Below are 19,830 nucleotides of genomic sequence, written 5' to 3'. Positions count from 1 at the left end.
CATTGTGAAAATGACTATAGTACCCAAAGCAATCTACAGATTCAGTGCAATCCCTATCAAACTACCAATGGCATTTTTCACAGAACCAGAACAAAAAATTTTACAATTTGTATGGAAACACAAAAGACCTCGATTAGCCAAAGCAATCTTGAGAAAGAAAAACAGAGCTGGAGGAATCAGGCTCCTGGACTGGTACCGGGACAAAAAACAGAAATATAGATCATGGAACAGGATAGAAAGCCCAGAGATAAACCCATGTACATATGGTCACTTTATTTTCGGTAAAGGAGGCAAGAATATACAATGGAGAAAACACAGTCTCTTCAATAAGTGGTGCTGGGAGAACTGGACAGCTACATGTTAAAGAATGAAATTAGAACACTCCCTGACAGCATACACAAAAATAAACTCAAAATTGATTAAAGACCTAAATTTAAGGCCAGAGACTATCAAACTCTTAGAGGAAAACATAGGCAGAACACTCTATGACATAAATCACAGCAAGATCCTTTTTGACCCACCTCCTAGAGAAATGGAAATAAAAATAAACGAATGGGACCTAATGAAACGTAAAAGCTTTTGCACAGCAAAAGAAACCATAAACAAGACGAAAATACAACCCTCAGAATGGGAGAAAATATTTGTAAATGAAGCAGGTGACAAAGGATTAATCTCCAAAATTACAAGCAACTCATGGAGCTGAATATCTAAAAAACAAACAGCTCAATCCAAAAATAGGCAGAAGACCTAAATAGACATTTATCTAAAGAAGATATACAGATTACCAACAAACACAGGAAAGGATACTCAACATCACTAATCATTAGAGAAATGCAAATCAAAACTACAATGAGGTATCACCTCACACTGGTCAGAATGGCCATCATTGAAAAATCTAGAAACAATAAATGCTGGAGAGGGTGTGGAGAAAAGGCAACCCTCTTGCATTGTTGGTGGGAATGTAAATTGATACAGCCACTATGGAGAACAGTATGGAGGTTCCGTAAAAAACTAAAAATAGAACTACCATACGACCGAGCAATACCACTACTGGGCTGAGAAAACCACAATTCAAAAAGAGTCATGTATCACAATGTTCATTGCAGCTCTATTTACAATAGTCAGGACATGGAAGCAACATAAGTGTCCATTGACAGATAAATGGATAAAGAAGATGTGGCACATATATACAGTGGAATATTACTCAGCCATAAAAAGAAACGTAATTGAGTTATTTGTAGTGAGGTGGATTGACCTAGAGTCTGTCATACAGAGTGAAGTAAGTCAGAAAGAGAAATACAAATACCATATGCTAACACATATATATGGAATCTAAAAGACAAAAAAAAAGGTTCTGAAGAACCTAGAGGCAGGACAGGAATAAAGATGCAGACGTAGAGAATGGACTTGAGGACACGGGGAGGGGGAAGGGTAAGCTGGGATGAAGTGAGAGAGTGGCATGGACTTATATACACTACCGAATGTAAAATAGCTAGTAGGAATCAGACAGAGAGATCAGCTTGGTATTTTGTGACCACCTAGAGCGATGGGATAAGGAGGGTGGGAGGGAGATGCAAAAGGGAGGAGATATGGGGATAATTGTATATGTGTAGCGGATTCACTTTGTTATAAAGCAGAAACAAACACAACATTGTAAAGAAATTATACCCTAATAAAGATGTTAAAAAAATAGTAATTAAGGTAAGATTTGACAGCTAGCAAAAGGCAGAGCTGGGATCTGAACTGAGGTACGCTGACTCCAAAGTCCTTACTCTTAATACTACTATTGTGGCTTTTAAATGCTGTGATGGAGTTAAGCACAAGGCTTCATGGGTCCTAAGGGGCTCAGCTACATTAGACTGACGGAGTTTTAAGGAAGGTTTTCTGAAGAAAGAATCATTGTTTGATCTGAGTGGGAGGTGAGTAGGAGAGGTAGACAAAGAAAGTGGGGAAGGACCTTTGGGGCAAAAAGCAAGGATGCATGTGTGAAATATACAGGGATTCTGGTATGATCCTTGGCCTTTAGTAGAATCTCAATTAATGTCATCATTACTAAGTAGCTGCCATGGGGGAGTTATAAATGATGCAGTATGGTAAGAGCAAAATGTCATAATGAAAGTCTTAACGAGTAGGCGGTGCCTTGATGGCTAGTTAAAACAATGGGATGTCACTAGAAAAATTGAGAAGAAGAGAATGGGGGAGAGATAGACAATATCAGTTTTTATTTGAAAAGTCATTCTGGTAATGCTTTGGAAACGTACAAAACTGGGGGCAGCGTTGTCATAATGAGACTAGCGCAGTAATCCAAAGGAGATATCTCGTGCCCAAATACGGGCAGCTGCAGAGCAGTGGGTATGGAGATGGGGGATGGGGATGAGAATTGCCAAGGAAGTAGAATCCGGATGAATTGGTCCCTGGATGCAGTGAGTGGGAGGAAGTGCAGAGAGGTCTGTGGTGACTCCCAGATTCCTGGTTTGGGAGGAAGAAAGGCTTATTGGTACACGTAGCTACAGATTCAACTGTGGGTGGGAAACCTGAGGATGTTCTTTCCTGATGACCTGGTGGTTTTCTGTGAAGTTGTTGGGAGGTTATGTGCCAAGAGTGAGGGAATGTGAATGGGGCAGGCATTTTAAGAGAAAGCAGCAAAGCTGCTGAGGGGAATGGAAGAGAAAGCAGGGGATGTACAGAATTGTCACTACAGGATACATACCTTGAACAGTTTGCATTAGCAGATCTCGAATGTTTTACATGTTAGAGACGTACATTATGGTGATTGATTCACTCATTAACAGTCCCTGGAGATCAATTTTGTGCCAGTCATTTTGTTGGATGTTGGGGGCGATTGACGAATTAGACCCAAGGCTTTAGCATCTAGGTGGTTATCTGACAGATTTGGGGTGGGGAATTTTTGCTTGGTTTCTTGTCACCGTCAGTAGAGTAAATTCAATTTCCTAATATGATCTTTGCTTTTATATTTTAACTTCTCAATTCTATTTTTTCTTTTCCATAAAAACCAAATCAAACCAAACTAAAACAGGAATAACAGAATCCCTAAAGAAGCCCTCTTATTTCTATTCAACTCACCACCATCTTCCCAGTCACCCACATTTGAAACCTGAGCTATTTTTAATACCTTTCTTTCTTTTGACTCAAAAATAGATTCACTGTGGGGTGCATTAGTTCTGTGTTTAAATCTGTCCGTCTTTCTCCATCACTGTGGTCCATTCTATTGCAGGCTCTGTTTTCAACACAGTTTCATTCCACAAAACATAGGAACTGGGCTGTGTAAAATGAGCAAGACATGATTGCTGCCTTAAAGGGATTTGAATCTTATGATCTGGGGGGATAGCTTCTCAGCTCTTCTTCCTATGTCCTTGTAGTGCTTCCTTATGCTGTGCAGGTGCATTACCCAACACAGTGCTGGGCGGATAATAAGCGCTCAGTTTCCGTCTATTTGCTTTCTTCCATTTCCACTTGCCCTCCTCCTCCCCTTCCTCTTCCTTATCCCTTTGTTTTGCCTCTCAGTGTTGCACAGACTCTTTTCTCAACTCTCAGTAATGATCTAACTCTGATTCAAAAGGAGAAGAATAAAAGGAAGAAAGAAGGATTAAGGAGAGAGAGGGAGGCTGGCTTGCTAACACGGGACTCCTACTTTGTCAAGGAAAGTTAGCCTCTCCTCATCTGCATATTACAGTTAATTTCCCTAAAAATCAACTTTAATTTTATCATTCCACCTTTTATTGTACAGGGGGAAGTGGCTATTTGTTGCCCACCAGATAAAATCACGCCGTATTCCTGAGCTGTTCACACTGTTCCTTACTGTCCTGTCAGTCATCACCTATGCCAGCTCAACCGCTGAATAGCCCTACCGTACCCCATGCTTTTGTCTTTTGCATGCATGCTCTCTCCATATGGAATACTTGTTCCCATCTTTATCCTTTTCCTGTTAAAACCTTTCCTATCTTTTAAGACTCACTTTTTTGGCCTATTTGTTATAGGACACTTTCCCAGGATTATGGGAATACCACTCAGTCGATCTTCATCTCTTCGTCTTTAAGCCTTTCGAAATCTTTGTTTATAGGTTGTAGTTGTTTCAAACATTGAAGGCTCTTGGCCTTGTCACTTCCTAGCTGTGTGATCTTGGGCAAGATGCGTCCTTGCTCTGGGAAAGCTCTCTATTCCTATTTGTAAAATAAGAGTCATAATAGTACTGACCTAAAAAGGTTTTTGTGAAGGCTGAAGGGGGTAATGCATATAAAACACTTAGTGCAGGTCTTTATAGCATGTAGTAAGCACTTAAAAATTAGCTATTGTCATTATTACTGGTATTTTCTCTCTTACAGCACTAAACAATGGCTGCAGTATGTCACAGTTGTTATCTATTCACATCACCCATCCTGTAATAGTTCAAAAGTTTCTTGAGGTCACAAATCCCATTTTGATGCATCTTTGCCTCTTCCGGAGCACTAGAGTCACACAGCAGAAGTTTCATAAATGTGTGTTGAAAGAACAAATGAAAACTATCTGACTGATGGTTCAAAGTATTTTGTTGCCCTACAATGTGTTCAGACAAAGCTTATTTCCTGAAACACCAAATAGGACAAAGCAAGATTTTGCCATAAAAATAGAATTTGAATTACTTTGTGAAATTACTGTAAGGGTAGAGAGGAAATTTGAGTGTGCTTTGGTTGTTAAGATTCTTGATCAAATAGGGATTAGGCAAGGAGGCTGAACATACAGTGGAAAGACTAGAAGAAAGTAAACCAAGCATGTCGGAGGAAGGAAATCTGAACAAATTCCGAGTTGCTGAACAAACTGAAGAATAACAAGGAGTCAGTATTGAATTGGTGTGGTCAATGAACAGGAAACTTGAGTAGTGAACAAGAAACGCTTGGGTGTTAAAAATGAGTTTTAGTGGGTTTGCTGCTGTTGTAGACATTGAGCAAGTTTAAAGTATAATTTCTTATAGTTACTTGAATAGTGTTAAAAGTAAAAGTAGATTTCTGTTAAAATGACATTGTACTAAATAGATTTTTCTCTATAATGTAAAGTGAGTAAATAAGGTAACCATAAGAAACAAAATGAACAGCTTTGGGTAAGCATGATAGAGGTTTCTTTTTCCTTAATATAACCATTGAAAGTTATTTCAGTGGAATTTTGGAAACCAGAAAAATGTCCAAAATGTATTTGATTTCAGAGAAGATTATGAAGAGAGCAAATTCTGTGAGACATTTAGGTTTTGCAAATTGAAATAGAGGACATCGTCTGGCTAATAATGACAAAATGAATTTTCCCACTGAAGTGGATAATAAGATGAGAAAGTAACTAATAGTTGTTGAGTGTCTATGATTTGCCAGGGTGCTTACATTCATCATTGAAGTTTATTCTTTGTAACAGTTCCCTAACATAGGTCTTAATTTTTTCATTTTGAACTTAGAAAGATCAGCTAACTTTCACACGGCTACTGAGAACTTAGGATAAAATAGCATCTCAAAGCCTGTCTGGAAAGCGTATGTGTCACACTGCCTCCCTGCTATTGCTTATTAAAATAGTACATAATTTTCTCATAGTTCTACTTTGTCTTCATATTTACTTAGGGCCCTAGTACAGAACAGCTGATGGAGGATATTTTAAGCTAATGAATTGTAACGATCATCCTTACGAAGCAGTAATCATGAGGACAAATGTTTTGATTTCAGGAATGTGTCTTGCTGGTGGCAGTGAGCACAATATTGTTCTTCAATACCAGACCACTAAATATCTGTGGAGGGGAAGGAAGGAGGGGTAAGAAGGAAGGAAGGAATTCCAGTTCTTTCCAATAAACCCCCAAACTATCTAGTAATCGTTGAGTTGTGATAGAGAACATTCTTTATTTTCAGTTTGTACTCACTTTGAAAAGACCTGCCATAGAATAATTATCTTGTGAATGTACTAAGGAACTGTGGTTAAGTCCAAAGAGTTGTTTCATTTGAGAAATAGAGATGGCATATATTATCCGGGGACTCACCATTCTTTTCAGAGTAAATTAAGAGATCTCATTTGCAGACCCATGGGCTGTCTTGTTCTGAAGCTCTTCACAGGCCACTACACATAACTACACACTGACTTTGGTGGGGACACATGTGAGTGAAACTCATGGATGAACTGCTGCAAACCTCATTGATATGTTAAGGCAAGCAATCTGGTCTCTGGAAATATAAGAGGAAAGTAACCAAGCACCTCTTCACTTTTGAGATAAACCACCCATCTGAGCATCCAGTTTGATAGTGTTATCAATAAACTGGGATTATTACACTTCCATTGGCTTCCTTGCTCCAAGACTTATTCAGTCTTAAGCCTGAGGGAGCTTGTTCCCAGGTTAAGACCTGAGGTAGATTGTCACTAGGTTTAGAGCCATATCCTGCTACATTCTAAGAGAGAATTTGCTCACTGTAAATTTATATTCCAGGAAACACTTGGGTCAGGGAAAGTGAAACAGTTTTCTTTGTGGAACCTACCCCTGTATGTTGTGATAGCTGCTGTTTTCCCAACATTTCTAGATTTGGAAAGGAAAGTAGAAGATGCAGCATAGACAATATAATTCTTGTGACTGGAGAAATCTATCAGAGGAAAAGAAAGATTCTCTGAGGCTATTGGGCCAGCTATGAAGCTATATTACCTTCTGTTACCAGAAGAGTGGAATTTGCTGTGTAAAAGTGTCAACCCAAGGATCTAGTATATTGCTGGGGGATATAAAACAGAATTCTCGAGAAGCAGTGGACAGTGTTACTAGGGCCTGACCACTGGTATCAGAGGAGAGGACTCTTGGACATTGGAGTTATCTGGTTGCCAAACTACATTACGGTTGAGTTTCCAGAGATTTTTAAGCTGGGGGAATTAGTGCTGGAGTCCAAGTTCTGTGAGCTGGTTACTTTGTTTTTCAGGTGTTTGTACTTGACCATATTGATATCTTCCTTTTCTTTTGAAAACGTCTCTCAACTGTGTGAAAATGTGGATTTTAATATGAACAGAAATTACCTCAGTGCTTTGCCCTAGGAGTTCTATAATTTTTAATAAGGCTCCTGTAAGGTTAAAAGATACTAGAAAATACAATAAAGAGATGATAACTTCCTAATTGTGAAACATTAGAAGACTTGTAATGTGTAAACATTCAAAACCTCTGGATAATTACAAAAAAGAACACTAGGTTAAAAAAATAGATCAGGGAAAACCTACGCATAAAATGTCAGGAGGCCCTATTGCATAGCAATCAATAACCTAGCTTTTGGAGTCAGATGTTGTGATTCACAGCTCTACCACCTACCAAGCTGTGTGATCTCAGGCGAGATGCTTAGCTTCTATAAGCCAAGTTTAATTTTCTGAAAAATAATGTTTCCTAATTAATATGAGGATTAAATGAGATAGTGTATATTACAAAGTATGTGGTATGCAAGCACTGAAATAGAACTAGGATTATTACAAGTCATTCAGGGTCAGTCAAATTTGTAAGAGACTCAAGATTCCAAAAACAAAAGAAGCAAAGTATGTAAATGCTGTTTCAGCTTGGAACCCGCCTCTTCCCCACACATGCATAAAGAATATCCATGCCAAATGCTCTGCTCTCCATGAAGTCAGTCTTGCATTCCCACCTGACCCAACTAGAAATGACTCCCTCCCTTGATCTCTATGACCTTTTAAAACAGAGATTACTTCCTTGCTTCAGCATTTCTCATAATGAAGCCATGCGCTAAAGGCACTTGTGTTTTTGTCTTATCTCCCCAACTAAACTATAAGCTTTGTGAGGATAACTACTATTTATAATCATACTTTTAATCCTGAAAAGATCCTAAAACACAATAGACATTGAAGAAAATTGTATGTAATTGAAATGTAGATATATTTAAATTGCTTTTCACTCCTCTTTTCTGTAGTATTTGCCTTTTGTATCATAGTGAAATTCTTGAATAGAACATGTGCTATGTGTATTGCATGTCTGTGCTGAAATCATAGTGAGAAAAGCTATATGAATTTTAGGATGGCTGTCTTGTCTCTAGATAGTACATTCATTCTGGAAACAGCTCAATATGAACACCAATTTTAAAATCCAATTTGAATCCAACTCTATGTCATTCTGACTGATGATCTGTTGGGTGTTGAGTCTTAAAATGATTTTACATTAACTTAAACAGGTTAGGAGTTAATCAGTGAAACTGAAGTATTATTGTATGTAACATCTGCGTTTAGATAAATTCAAATGTGTATACTATTACTTTATTTTCATAGAGGAAGTTTACTATACTGACCCTTGTCACTGGTATGAAATCAGTTTCACATAGTATGTAAAGAGGCAGAGCATACAAAATATGGCACTCGGGACAAATCCTTGCTAGCTCTCACTGTAACATTATCTATTCTGTATATAAGGTACTGTAATAATTGACACCCATACTACTTTTGTTTAGAACTGTTGAGGGGTGATGTTTTCTTTCCATAACTTTTTTCCTTTTTTTCCATTTTATTTAAATTTAAAATTCATAGGTACAAAAGTGTTTAAATTTTGATTAAAATTATTATATGCTAATATTTTTAAAGAAAAGAAAAAGAAAGGGGTGCATTCAGTTTCAATCCCAACTGTTGTTTGGACTGTCATGTCACATGAACAGTGACATTTTATCTGAGGATATGAAGATAGCATTGAATCTTATGGATTGGATATTCTGAACATCAGATCTGATGTGTCTCCTTTTCAATATATGTGAAATAAAACTTAGAAGTCATTCACAGTTATATCCTGACATGCTCTTGTCAAACACTGGAATGTTTGAATGATTTAAATTCTGTCTTAATATTTTCCTCCTTATTTTATTTAATTTTATGTATTATATGTTAAAAATGTTGAAGGAAGTATTAAAAATGGATAGGCTGACTGGTGGGTCGGTGGTGGAGTCCTTAGGGGTATGTCAGTCAGGGAAACAGTAAGAAGTTGACATTTGACCAAAAGTCGATATGGAGCAGCAATAATTAACTATTTATTGAGATGACCTTATAGAATATTTGCTCCTTGCTTCATTCACATTCTCTTTTTTAAAGGGCTGTCAAAGTTAGTTCTGTGAGATTACAGTACAGGCATTTTAAAAGGCTTTTCTTAAGATCACAGTTTAGTTGATAATTGTGAGTATAACCAACTTTATTTTAAGTAGTTTGAAAAAAATTAAAGTGACAATATAAAAGAATTAATACTTTCTGTTTTCAGAATATGTCCTGCTATCTTAATTAATAGTTGAAATATCCCAAACCAAATAAAACACCACCATAGTAAAATCAGTAAAAAAACAGCTTAGGTTTCGGTAGCTTTCCATTTGGTGTCTAGTCTCCAATTGAACAAATTGGGATTGACTTGAATGATAACGGTACAGGAAGTACGTCCTTTGGCTGCGTTGGGTCTTCTTTGGTGCGTGCGGGCTTTCTCTAGTTGCGGCAAGCAGGGGCCACTCTTCGTTGCAGTGCATGGGCTTCTCATTGCGGTGGCTTCTTTTGTTGCAGAGCACGGGCTCTAGGCACACGGGCCTCAGTAGTTGTGGCTCAAAGGCTCTAGAGTGCAGGCTCAGTAGTTGTGGCGCACGGGCTTAGTTGCTCCGTGGCATGTGGGATCTTCCCGGACCAGGGCTCGAACCTGTGTCCCCTGCATTGGCAGGCAGATTCTTAACCACTGCACCACCAGGGAAGTCCCTGGTCACTCATTCTTTCAGTCATTTATTCAAGACACTTTCTTTGAATGTTGAAATGAAATACAAAGAAAAATATAAAATTCTTCTCCAAAAATTCACACTCCCAGGTGGGCATGAAAATAGAGAACCAAGGAGAAGTAGACACTTAGGATAAAATATAGTAAAACAGCCTTGTATCTGGTGCTAGGGAAAACAGACAGAAGCCCCAGCTCTGTGGGAGGGGGAGAGAAAGGTGTTTTCACAGAAGACATGCCATTTTAGTGTAATCTTTAAAAGTATTAAGGGTTTTCCAGGAGAATCCATGGGGCAGGCTTTGCAGCCAGAGGGAACAATATATGTACAGGTGCATGCCAGTGCATTTAAAAACCTGAAAATTGTCTTCACCCGTGAGTTGCTTAGAAGCCACTTATTCATTTCAGTGGCCGCCGAGAGTAAAGGACAAACCAGATTCCAGGTTGTGTAATTAGTTAACATTTGTTGAACATTATACTGGTTGCTAAACTGAATCTTGTTAGGCCCTTCCTCTACCCAGTGAGTACCGTCTAATTAAGAGGGCAACCAAGGCGGGATGAAAACAACATCAAATCAATCAGCAGCTGTCTTTAAAGGGCCCCACGGCTGTCTGTATAGAGATTTATAGATTAACTGCAGCACTTTGAATTGCAGTGGGAAGAAAACTGGCAGCAGCTGCAAACTTCACAGTGTGGCTTTATTTTGCTTCAGGCAGCTGAACCCAGAAGTAGGTGGGCTACCCATTCTGGTCCCTCCAATATTTAATAGTGTCCAAGGGTATCCCCAATAGGACACCCATGTGTAATCCAGCCATTTCCTAAGCTATCATCAATATGCATGAATTTATTAAAAACTCTGAAATATTCTGATTCTAGATAATAAAGGTGGAATTTTATACAATTTGGGGAAATTCAGCCAGGAATTTGGAGAATATCTATTTGTGTAATTCTAAAACCTTAGTGATTGAAATCTGTCTGAAAGGTAATTGGGAATAATCTTTATAGATTTTATTATAGGCCTATAGCTAAAACTGTCATAACTTTGTGCTTGTGTAACACAGGACATAGAATCATGAAATGTTAATCTTTATTTTTTAAAAATAAAACAAAGAGCATTCTATTTTAGTATTATAGTTAAGTGATTTTAGTCTAATCTCAGCTACGTATGTCAAAGGCAATTTTTTTTTCAAAAGTACAGATACAGTACTATTATGTTGTCTAGAATAATATATACGTAGATACATATTGTTTGGAATGCAAAAAGTTCTAAAGTGAAAAAGCAATATTTCTTCTTGCTTTGATTATTTATATCATAGTGAATTAATGGCTCGATCAATGTAAGTGTATTAAAATATATATTTAATTTTAGACCTAAATACTATTTATGTAAGAGACTGGGTAATAAGTAGTAAGGCTGTAGGGATTTTAGATGGCTGAACTAACTTGTATGCATTTCCTCACTTGTATTTCATTTCCTACTCATCTTGATTTCGATGTTAGATCTGTTTTCTTTCTCATATTTACTGTATTTATTCCTCACACTTACATTTTTGCTAACACTGAGCTAGCATTCTGAAGTTGCCTAATATTTCCATGAACTTGGTCAGGCTACTCTGAGCCACCACTGACACATCTTTAAAATGGTGATAATGACATTGGTTCTGCCTCTCTCACAGCGGGACTGTGAGAATCAAATGATTCAGTGCTTTTGAAAGTGTCAAGTTACACACAGTTAAAGGAGGTATATTGATTGTATATCTCAGAGTTTGCATTTGCACATATTATAAAGGCAAGTTTTAGTCTTTTTTAATAGAAGTGTGGTACTTCCTTTGCAGAAAGAGGGAACTTACTAAGAAACTCAGATATTCCCCCAGCAGTTTGCACGTGTATCTTTATGCCTGCAAGTGTGAATGTAGATGCTAACTGCATCTAATTCCACAGGGCTTCAAGTCCATTATCCTGCAGGTCAGGATTCATGGAGCAATACAGTTACACATCCTTTCCTATCACCCTTTCCATGCTGCAGGAAAAAGTTAGGTAGCAGACTTATATCATGAGATAATTCCCCAAATATTAACCGCTGAGACTGTAAACAGCTGGCTCTGGGATCTACTTCTGAGAATTAATCCCCATCCTTCCCCCTCCTCTCCTTCTATTCCTTGCTACTATTGGTGGGCCTTGTATCCAAATCCTTTTGTGTTTAAGGTTTGTGGATGTGTACACTGTGTATGTACTTCAAGAGAGGAGTATACAGTACTTCAAAATACAAGCTCTTCTTTAATAGGTAATTTGTGTATGTCTGTGTTGGAAAGAAATAGCATACAATAACAAAGATGAAGGTGCAATTTAAAGCACAGTCGTTTTGAAAATCTGTCTTTGAATAACAAAAACGTATCCTCATTTCAGAACATGATGAGTGTGTCACAAATCAGCACAACTGTGATGAAAATGCTTTATGCTTCAACACTGTCGGAGGACACAACTGCGTTTGCAAGCCAGGCTATACCGGCAATGGAACTACGTGCAAAGGTAAAAGATTTAAGTGCTGGCCCCTCTTCCATTAGGGATAATGCAATCCGTCCCTCCCTCCCTCCACCCTTTCTCATCACTGTTACCTGCCTTCTGGGTACATCCCACAGACATTGAGAACTTTGAAGTGTAGCTCATGGGCTTCCTCTTGGATTACGTCAGTGTTTAAATGGCCAAACTGTTCAACAACTCTGATCTGATGCTCCATGACCTCAACCACAGTGGTTTCCACCTCTATTCCTCCCTAGTGGAATCATAGCCATAATCACGTCCTGGGCATTTTTGTACAGAACTACTCTACTCTAGAAATCTAAACTTTAGCTTTTTATTATCTAACCCCACGTCCTTCTGCTTCCAGTTTGCCCACTCTGTTCTTTCCACAGTTTTTCATCTTTAATCTCTCTGACCTGTCCTTTTCATCCAGATTCCCAGTCTCCTCCCAGGTTCCGATATTTCTTTTTGAGTCCAAACATTACAGCTGTATTTTTTTCGGCAGCCCTATCAACCCATGTTTCACTACCATGATCCACTGTGAAATATCTATGTGGGGTCAGTCTGAGAGCTCTTCTTCTCTGCTCTCTCTCTCTTGAGCTAAATACTAATTAACTGGGAATTTTAGGTTTCTATGTGTTATCATTTCCCATTTTGCCTGGTTTGTCGTTACCAGTCAATAATTCTCAGGTTTTCATTTCCATCAGCGGATATTCCGGCTGTAGTCCACCACCATCCCATTACTTCACTCTTTTATCCATGCCCTCATTTTCCTTCATCAGATGAGCTTCCCTCCCACTTCGAAAGGAAAACGGAGGTTCTATTCTGGAAACTCCGCCAACTTCCATAGGATAAAGCCCATATTCCTTATTACGTCATATAGATTTATTTATCATTTGTCTAATTCAGGCATTTTAAGCTTCAAAACTGGTCCATTCCTCAAATGTACTGTGTTCATTATCCTGGAGTTTAAATTAATTTTCTTTGTTACATGTATATGGGAGACAGGAGATAACAAGGAATTGTCACTAATGCCGTGTCCTTTGGTCATGACTTTCAGACCTGGTCTACAGTCATACAGTGGATGCAGATAGGGAGGGGCCAGAGGATTACTCTGTCAAAGTCTATGGAAATCTGTAGTTTAGAGCATTGTAAAGGCCGACGCATTTGGGAGTCTAAATCCCACAAAGATTTCCTCAGAAACTGGATGGATCCTGAGGAAAGCTAGACTTTCAAGTCCATAGATGGTATAAATGCACCCTTAGGACTTCCCCAAAGCATCTGGATGTTCAGAGAGTTAAGATTTCATCTGGGAGTCCAACAGCTTCTCACTCTTATTTGCATTTGACTCTCACTCCTTATTAATGTGAAAAATAAAGTTTATAGCGTAAAGAATTCTTGAAGCCATGAGAAGATGCAGACAGATAATTCTTATCTTTGAAGGACGGAGAACTTTCCAGCGTCTATAAATTTCTTCTGGAAATTAGGACTATAGGTTGCCTGAGTAAAGACTCTCTGTTCCTGTGTGTGTCTCTGCTGGGAATGTCAAAAGCTGAGAGAGAAGTAGTTTAGCTGTAGGATCTGAATCACTGAGTCCTATTCTCTATCAAGAGGCTGCAACCTTGCAAATTACTCCAAGGAGGATATATACACATGGTCTGGTGGGTGTACCCTTTCTTTTCATGAGGCTTCAATTCCTAATCTCTTTGCAAGTTCTTGGTGACTAGGTATTGTTTTTGCCTAGGATGTAGACAGATTAAGACCTAGAACCAAAGAAGCCAAATGGCCTCTTTGGGCCCCTTCCTTTAACTCAGTAGCAGAATCTCAGATTTCTACAGTTTCCCACTCTGAGTAAGTACATCCTAACTAATTAGAGGAAGCACATGCCTGAAAACTAGAGCAAAAGCTTTTGCCCCAGGCATGGAACAGGCTGATGGAGTTCATCCACAACAGGCCTTGCCAGGCTGAGGGAACAGCCTTTGCCTTACAGAGTCAAAGAATAAGCTGAAGTGGAAACAGAAGTTTCTGAGGGTACTCCATCCTGCCCATCTTGTTTTTCTCACCTTTTCTGAGGGCGGCGCATCTCAAAAGATCACGCTTGCAGCGGCTCAGAGCTTGGCTTCTTTTTCTACTCACAGAAGAACTCCCCTCACTCACACACCCACTCTAACACAACAGGCTATGCAGTGCCTTTGCCCTTGATCCTGGATCCTGACCTATCCTTGGCAGAGGGATTCAAGACCCTTCTTGAAGACTCCTTTATCAAATTCTATTATTGGCTAACTCATCACCAGGAATGATTTAGAACTTTTAGAAGGTTGGGGCACTTCTCTAGTATTTTGACAGTTTGGACAGTGTGTAGAATGATCAGAGCCGTATAGGATTCAATTATTTCTTATTTCCGTATCTTATTCTTTAGGTGGTGGTTTCTTCCCTTAAGAAGATGCCTAGGATAGCTGCCATTTTTTTTAGATTTAATTTCAAGCTGGATTGCTACAATGAGGTGCAATACTACTTCTGATTCCTGTTTTGTAAGGCTACTGTTTTTTTGTTAAAAGAAAGCTCAGTATTTTCTTTTACAGGTGAAATACTTAACATTGGAAAGAGTACTATTCTACAAATGGTGTTGAAGTTTCTTAGCTATATGGAAAGTATTATTTGAATATGAAATTATAATAGCATTTATATCAAAGGCAATAAAGAAAAACTAGTTTGGAGTATCTTGAACCACTTCCTTCTAAAGTGCTAAAATTATGTATCTGAATTATTGCAGCGTTTTGCAAAGATGGCTGTAGGAACGGAGGAGCTTGCATTGCCGCTAATGTGTGTGGCTGCCCACAAGGCTTCACCGGGCGCAGCTGTGAAACGGGTAAGAATATCATACCATCTCCTCGAAGATGGAGTTTTACGCCCATGTATAAAGGAACCCGAGAGGAAGATAATGTTTCAAGTGGGCTTTCAAAGCATGGCACTTGCTATTAACACAGAAGCTTAGGAGGCAGGAGGTGGGAAGTTTCAGTGAGGCGTCGTCACTGGGCGTTTGCCCAAAGTCACTCTAAGGAGGTTTTGCAGCTATTATAACTAGAAGTATATTGAACTTTTTCAGAAAAATATGTTGGATTACCCAGGATTTTATGACTTCATAGTTCACTTTACTCATTTGGAGCCCAGTTTTCCCGGAATCTATATGCCCATATTAAAGCATAGGATTCACGCTTATGGCCAGCTCGCTTCCTGGGACACACTACTTCCTGCCTCCACATTTGAGAATTTTTAATACATTTTTACCTGGTCCATTTAATATTTGTTCATTGTTGTCTGTTTACAAAGTGTTTAAAGTTTTCTACCCCTTAATTATTCCTCATCCAAGTCTGTCCTGAACTTACTCTTTCTGATAGATACTAATACTAGAAACTTTTAAAAATATTAAAATATATATATATGTGTAGTCTATATATAGCTTATGACTGAAAGTAAGATGTTTTGTCCATTGAAAACACACCTTGAGAATTTAAAAAGTGCCTTGAGTATTAGCCCCTAATTAAAATCATATCAGTAGTAGTTTTGGTTTCTTTGGGTTAAGTGGGTTCTAACAGCAGATGACCTCACAAAGTCTGATTATTCTCCCTAAGAGAAAGCTGCTGCCACCAGTGATTAGTGGTTACCACCTCCTCTTGCTTTCCATAAATCTCAGTGCAGTAGATGCAGTGAATGTCCTGTCTCCATCCCACCTGCAGTCATCGGGTTTAATAAATACACTGATCAGAACGTGAGACAGAAAATGCTCTGGTCCATTTGAGAAGTGAAAAGTTTACTGAATAAGTACTGCCACTGAGCACAGAAGGATGCTCACAAAAGGATCACTACATCCTTTCTTTCTGCAAGTACCTCTAAGTGGTGCTTTTCAAACTTCAGTGACTAACTGGTTACAAAGGTGTCTAACAGAAAATGCCTAGTGGCTGTCTTTGATATGTGGGCCTCTTTCTTAAGGAGATCATTTCCAAAATCAAGAGTTCCAAAGCTCATCGTGCATGTGAATCACCCATAGAGCTTGTTAACTTGATAAAAAATACAGATTTCTGATAATTAACTATCATAGGATTTAGTAAATCAAAATCAGGTACTTCCAGTGCAGTGGTTCTACAATGTTTCTATCCCGTGATCTCCAGTAGTACCCACACACGCATCAAGGTACACTAACAAGGTGTACATTCAGACCTATGGTAACTATGTTTCCTGAATACAGTATTTTATGCTGTTTCTGGTACGAAGTCTGGATACTGAAATAGTGGCTTTTTCAGGGAATTTCAGTGGTGTGCAATTTTGAAATAAAGGCTGTCCCAGAAAATCTGGGATGAATAATGGTCATGCTCAATCCTGCGTATCATTTCCCCACTAAAAAAAAATTATATGGAGAGATTGTGAAAGTGTGGAATGGCATAAGATTAATCTAAGCAATGTAAAATTTAAAACTGGAGTTAAAAGTAACCCAACAGAATACTTAGCTTTCTCTGTGTAGTTATCCTTGATCTTTCAGTCTGTAAGAGGACAAACACAAAATGCCAAGGGCTTTGAGAAAAATGTACGTTTAAAATCTAGTTTTACTCTTCCCTTGTTATGTGGCCTTGGGCAAGGTGCGTAACTTCTGTGTCTTTTATCCTGTGTACGTCACCTTACACTTCACAGATCTCCTCGAAGATAGGTATTATCTTGGAGGTATTATCCATTTACAAACAAAAATATTGGGTTCATCATGATTTAATTTTTCTAACATCAGAGAGCTAGTAGCTGAATACTAAGGTCTTTCCATCTCAAATCCAGGTTTTTATCTATATAATTGCTTTTCAAAGTTTCTTCTGAAGTCACTCTGATGACAGAGGAGAGAGAATGCCTCCTATCTGGGAAAATGTAATACCAACACTTGCCTTAAGGCATCTGTCCCAATTATTGCTCCAGGTTAGATCCCAATTCCTCACCTCCCAACATCACCATTTTTGTTGATGTAGTTATAAATAGAAGGTGTGCCCTTTAAAAAAATACCTTCAGATGAGAAGAGACTCATTTGAAATAATTTATTCACCCATTTATTCAACAGATGTTTAATTAGGATCTGTTATATGCTGAGCACTGATCTAGAAACAGGATATAGCAGTGAACAAAACTGAGGCCCTGTCTGCATGGAAATTATAGTGTAGTGGAACAGAGGGACTATAAACAGGAAGATAAATGTCAGGTAACAATAGGTACTGTAGGGCTTCCCTGGTGGTGCAGTGGTTGGGAGTTCGCCTGCCGATGCAGGGGACACGGGTTCGTGACCCGGTCCGGGAAGATCCCACATGCCGCAGAGTGGCTGGGCCTGTGAGCCATGGCCACTGAGCCTGCGCGACCGGAGCCTGTACTCCGCAACGGGAGAGGCCACGACAGTGAGAAGCCCGCGTACCGGAAAAAAAAAAAAAATAGGTACTGTAAAGAAAACTAAAGCAGTTAGTATAAAATTATTTTATTAACCTCTGGACCTTACATATGATGGGTATTATTATTATTATTGATATTTACTTTATTAATAAAGGTAACTAACCTCAGCTTCTGTATCAAGTCCCAAAATTTCAGTGGTAAATATAAAAGGTGTATTGCTCATTCACATCTCAGTTTATGTTGAATGCGGTATTGAGGAGAGAGTTGAGGGGGATTGGGGTTCCTCAAACTAGGGGCCCTGGCTATTGCCATTTAGTGAAGAAGCCATACCCAGTACATGACCTCTAAAACTGCTAGAGAAGAGGACCACAGAGAAAGCACGGAAAATGCACACGTAGCGTTACTGCCTCAGGTCAGAAGTGTCCCTTCCCGTCACATACCGTTGGTAAGATCTAACCACATGGATTCGAGGGGTTAAGAAAGTGTAGCTGAGCTGAATGTCCAGGAAGATGAAACTGGTTTGGTGAGCATCAGGCCAGTCTTTTGCCATATCTGCTGTCTGTCATTGCTAGTGCAATTTACTCAAAGCAATCAAAACATTTTCTACATTTCCCTGATGTCGTCAGGACAAGGAACTCTGAGTTACTTCCTTTTTCGATCGCTGCCGTATTTATCCTCATCCCCCTGGCAGGGAGTCTCACCTTGGAATTCCTGGACCCCTGTAGGTCTATGGATGGGCTTTGGGGTCCATGAATTCCCTGAGTATCTGTGCACGTGTACATTCTTCTGCAGGGAGAACCCGGGCTCTTAAAGATTTCATATGTGTTATATGATTTCCAAATAGTTAAGAACCTCTAGAGAGAGAATCTTCAATGATTCATAAAGAGAACTAACTGCTATTTCATTCTGTGGCACGTGATACAAACCCAAATGTCCAATGTTTCTTTGGGAACCTTAAATCCAGAGACCCCAAACTGAGCTCATCGCCTCCATGTCTCCTGCCTCATGTCCTCTTCCTCTTCTGTTTCCAAAACCTGGATCTTCACTTCTATTTCCTGTTTCAGTGAGCGGCAGCCGTATCCACCCAGTTTTACCCCTTCTTCCTGCCCTCGCCCCCCCCTTCCTCCCCCTCTCCCTCCCTCCCACCAGTACTCAGGGAATCATCCCCTCACACCCCTTGCACATCCAGTCAAGTCCTTTTTGTTCTCGGTACTAGGGTCCCTTTCTTTCAAGTCTGGCTGCAGCTACAGTATTCAGGCCTCTCAGGCATCTCTCTCCAGTGCAATCTCCGCAGACTATAAAAGCCCAAATCTGATCGTATCACCCCAGACAGAAAAAAAACGTCAGTGCCTCCCATTGCCCTCGGGATAAAGGTCACGTGTCCTACCATGACCTTCAAGATTTGACCCCTGCTAATCTACCCAGCTTTCGCTTTCTTGTCCATCTGTCTCCTCTCTTCATTTCCACACCAGGCATGGAGTTTTATGGGGGTAAAGGTATAACTTGTTCACTTTTGAATCTTTGAGATATACTTTATTAGGTGCTCCACAAATATTTGTTGGATAAATAAACAAGGTGTAAATGAGGAAGAAAGAGATGATGTGGTTGCTTCCATATTTGCTGGATATTTTAAAATACTAGTTTAAAGAGGGCTTTAGGGTCATGTGGTCTTATACTTTCACGTGGCAGATGAGGTAATTATGGCACAGAGAGGTGAAGTTACTTATATATGGTGTTTAATTATAGATACAGATCTGCAATTTAGAACTCATCTTCTGATTCTTAGTCCAGTGTTTCCTTTTTCCCCCTCCTTCCCTCCCTTCCGCCCGCCCTCCCTCCCTCCCTCCCTCTCTCCCTTCCTTCCTTCCTTCCTCCATTCCTTCTTTCCTTTCTGCCTATGCCATGGTATATGCTCAGAGGAATTCATCCTACTGTCAGCACTCATGAAGTCTGTGTTTTTGTTATGCCCACCCCTTCAGCTACCAGATAATCCTGTTGTCTTTAACAGTGACTTCTGTGGCAGTTTTTCTCTCCCAAGGTAGGGAGAGCATCAGGATTGCCTAGATTGCCCATGTATAGGAATGGCATAAATGTGGCCTGCTGGAGTTGGATACTGCCTGTTAGCTTACCGAGGAGATTAATTCCTGGCCCCAGTGGTCATCTGTTGAGCCTTCACA

General features: G+C 39.4%; 1 protein-coding gene across 1 annotated transcript in view; it reads left to right on the top strand.

Annotated features, from left to right (window-relative positions):
- NELL2 (neural EGFL like 2) overlaps positions 1-19,830 on the top strand; it is a 376,417-nt gene that overhangs the window by 241,632 nt on the left and 114,955 nt on the right. The window contains exons 14-15 of the mRNA XM_060024615.1: positions 12,125-12,247; positions 15,012-15,107. Coding sequence (XP_059880598.1) covers positions 12,125-12,247; positions 15,012-15,107 — 219 coding nt within the window. The remainder of the gene's footprint in view (positions 1-12,124; positions 12,248-15,011; positions 15,108-19,830) is intronic.

This window comes from Delphinus delphis, chromosome 11 (assembly GCF_949987515.2).
Source record: "Delphinus delphis chromosome 11, mDelDel1.2, whole genome shotgun sequence".
NCBI lineage: Eukaryota > Metazoa > Chordata > Mammalia > Artiodactyla > Delphinidae > Delphinus > Delphinus delphis.
Note: the sequence above shows the minus strand (reverse complement) of the source record. Positions and strands in the feature narration are given on the sequence as shown.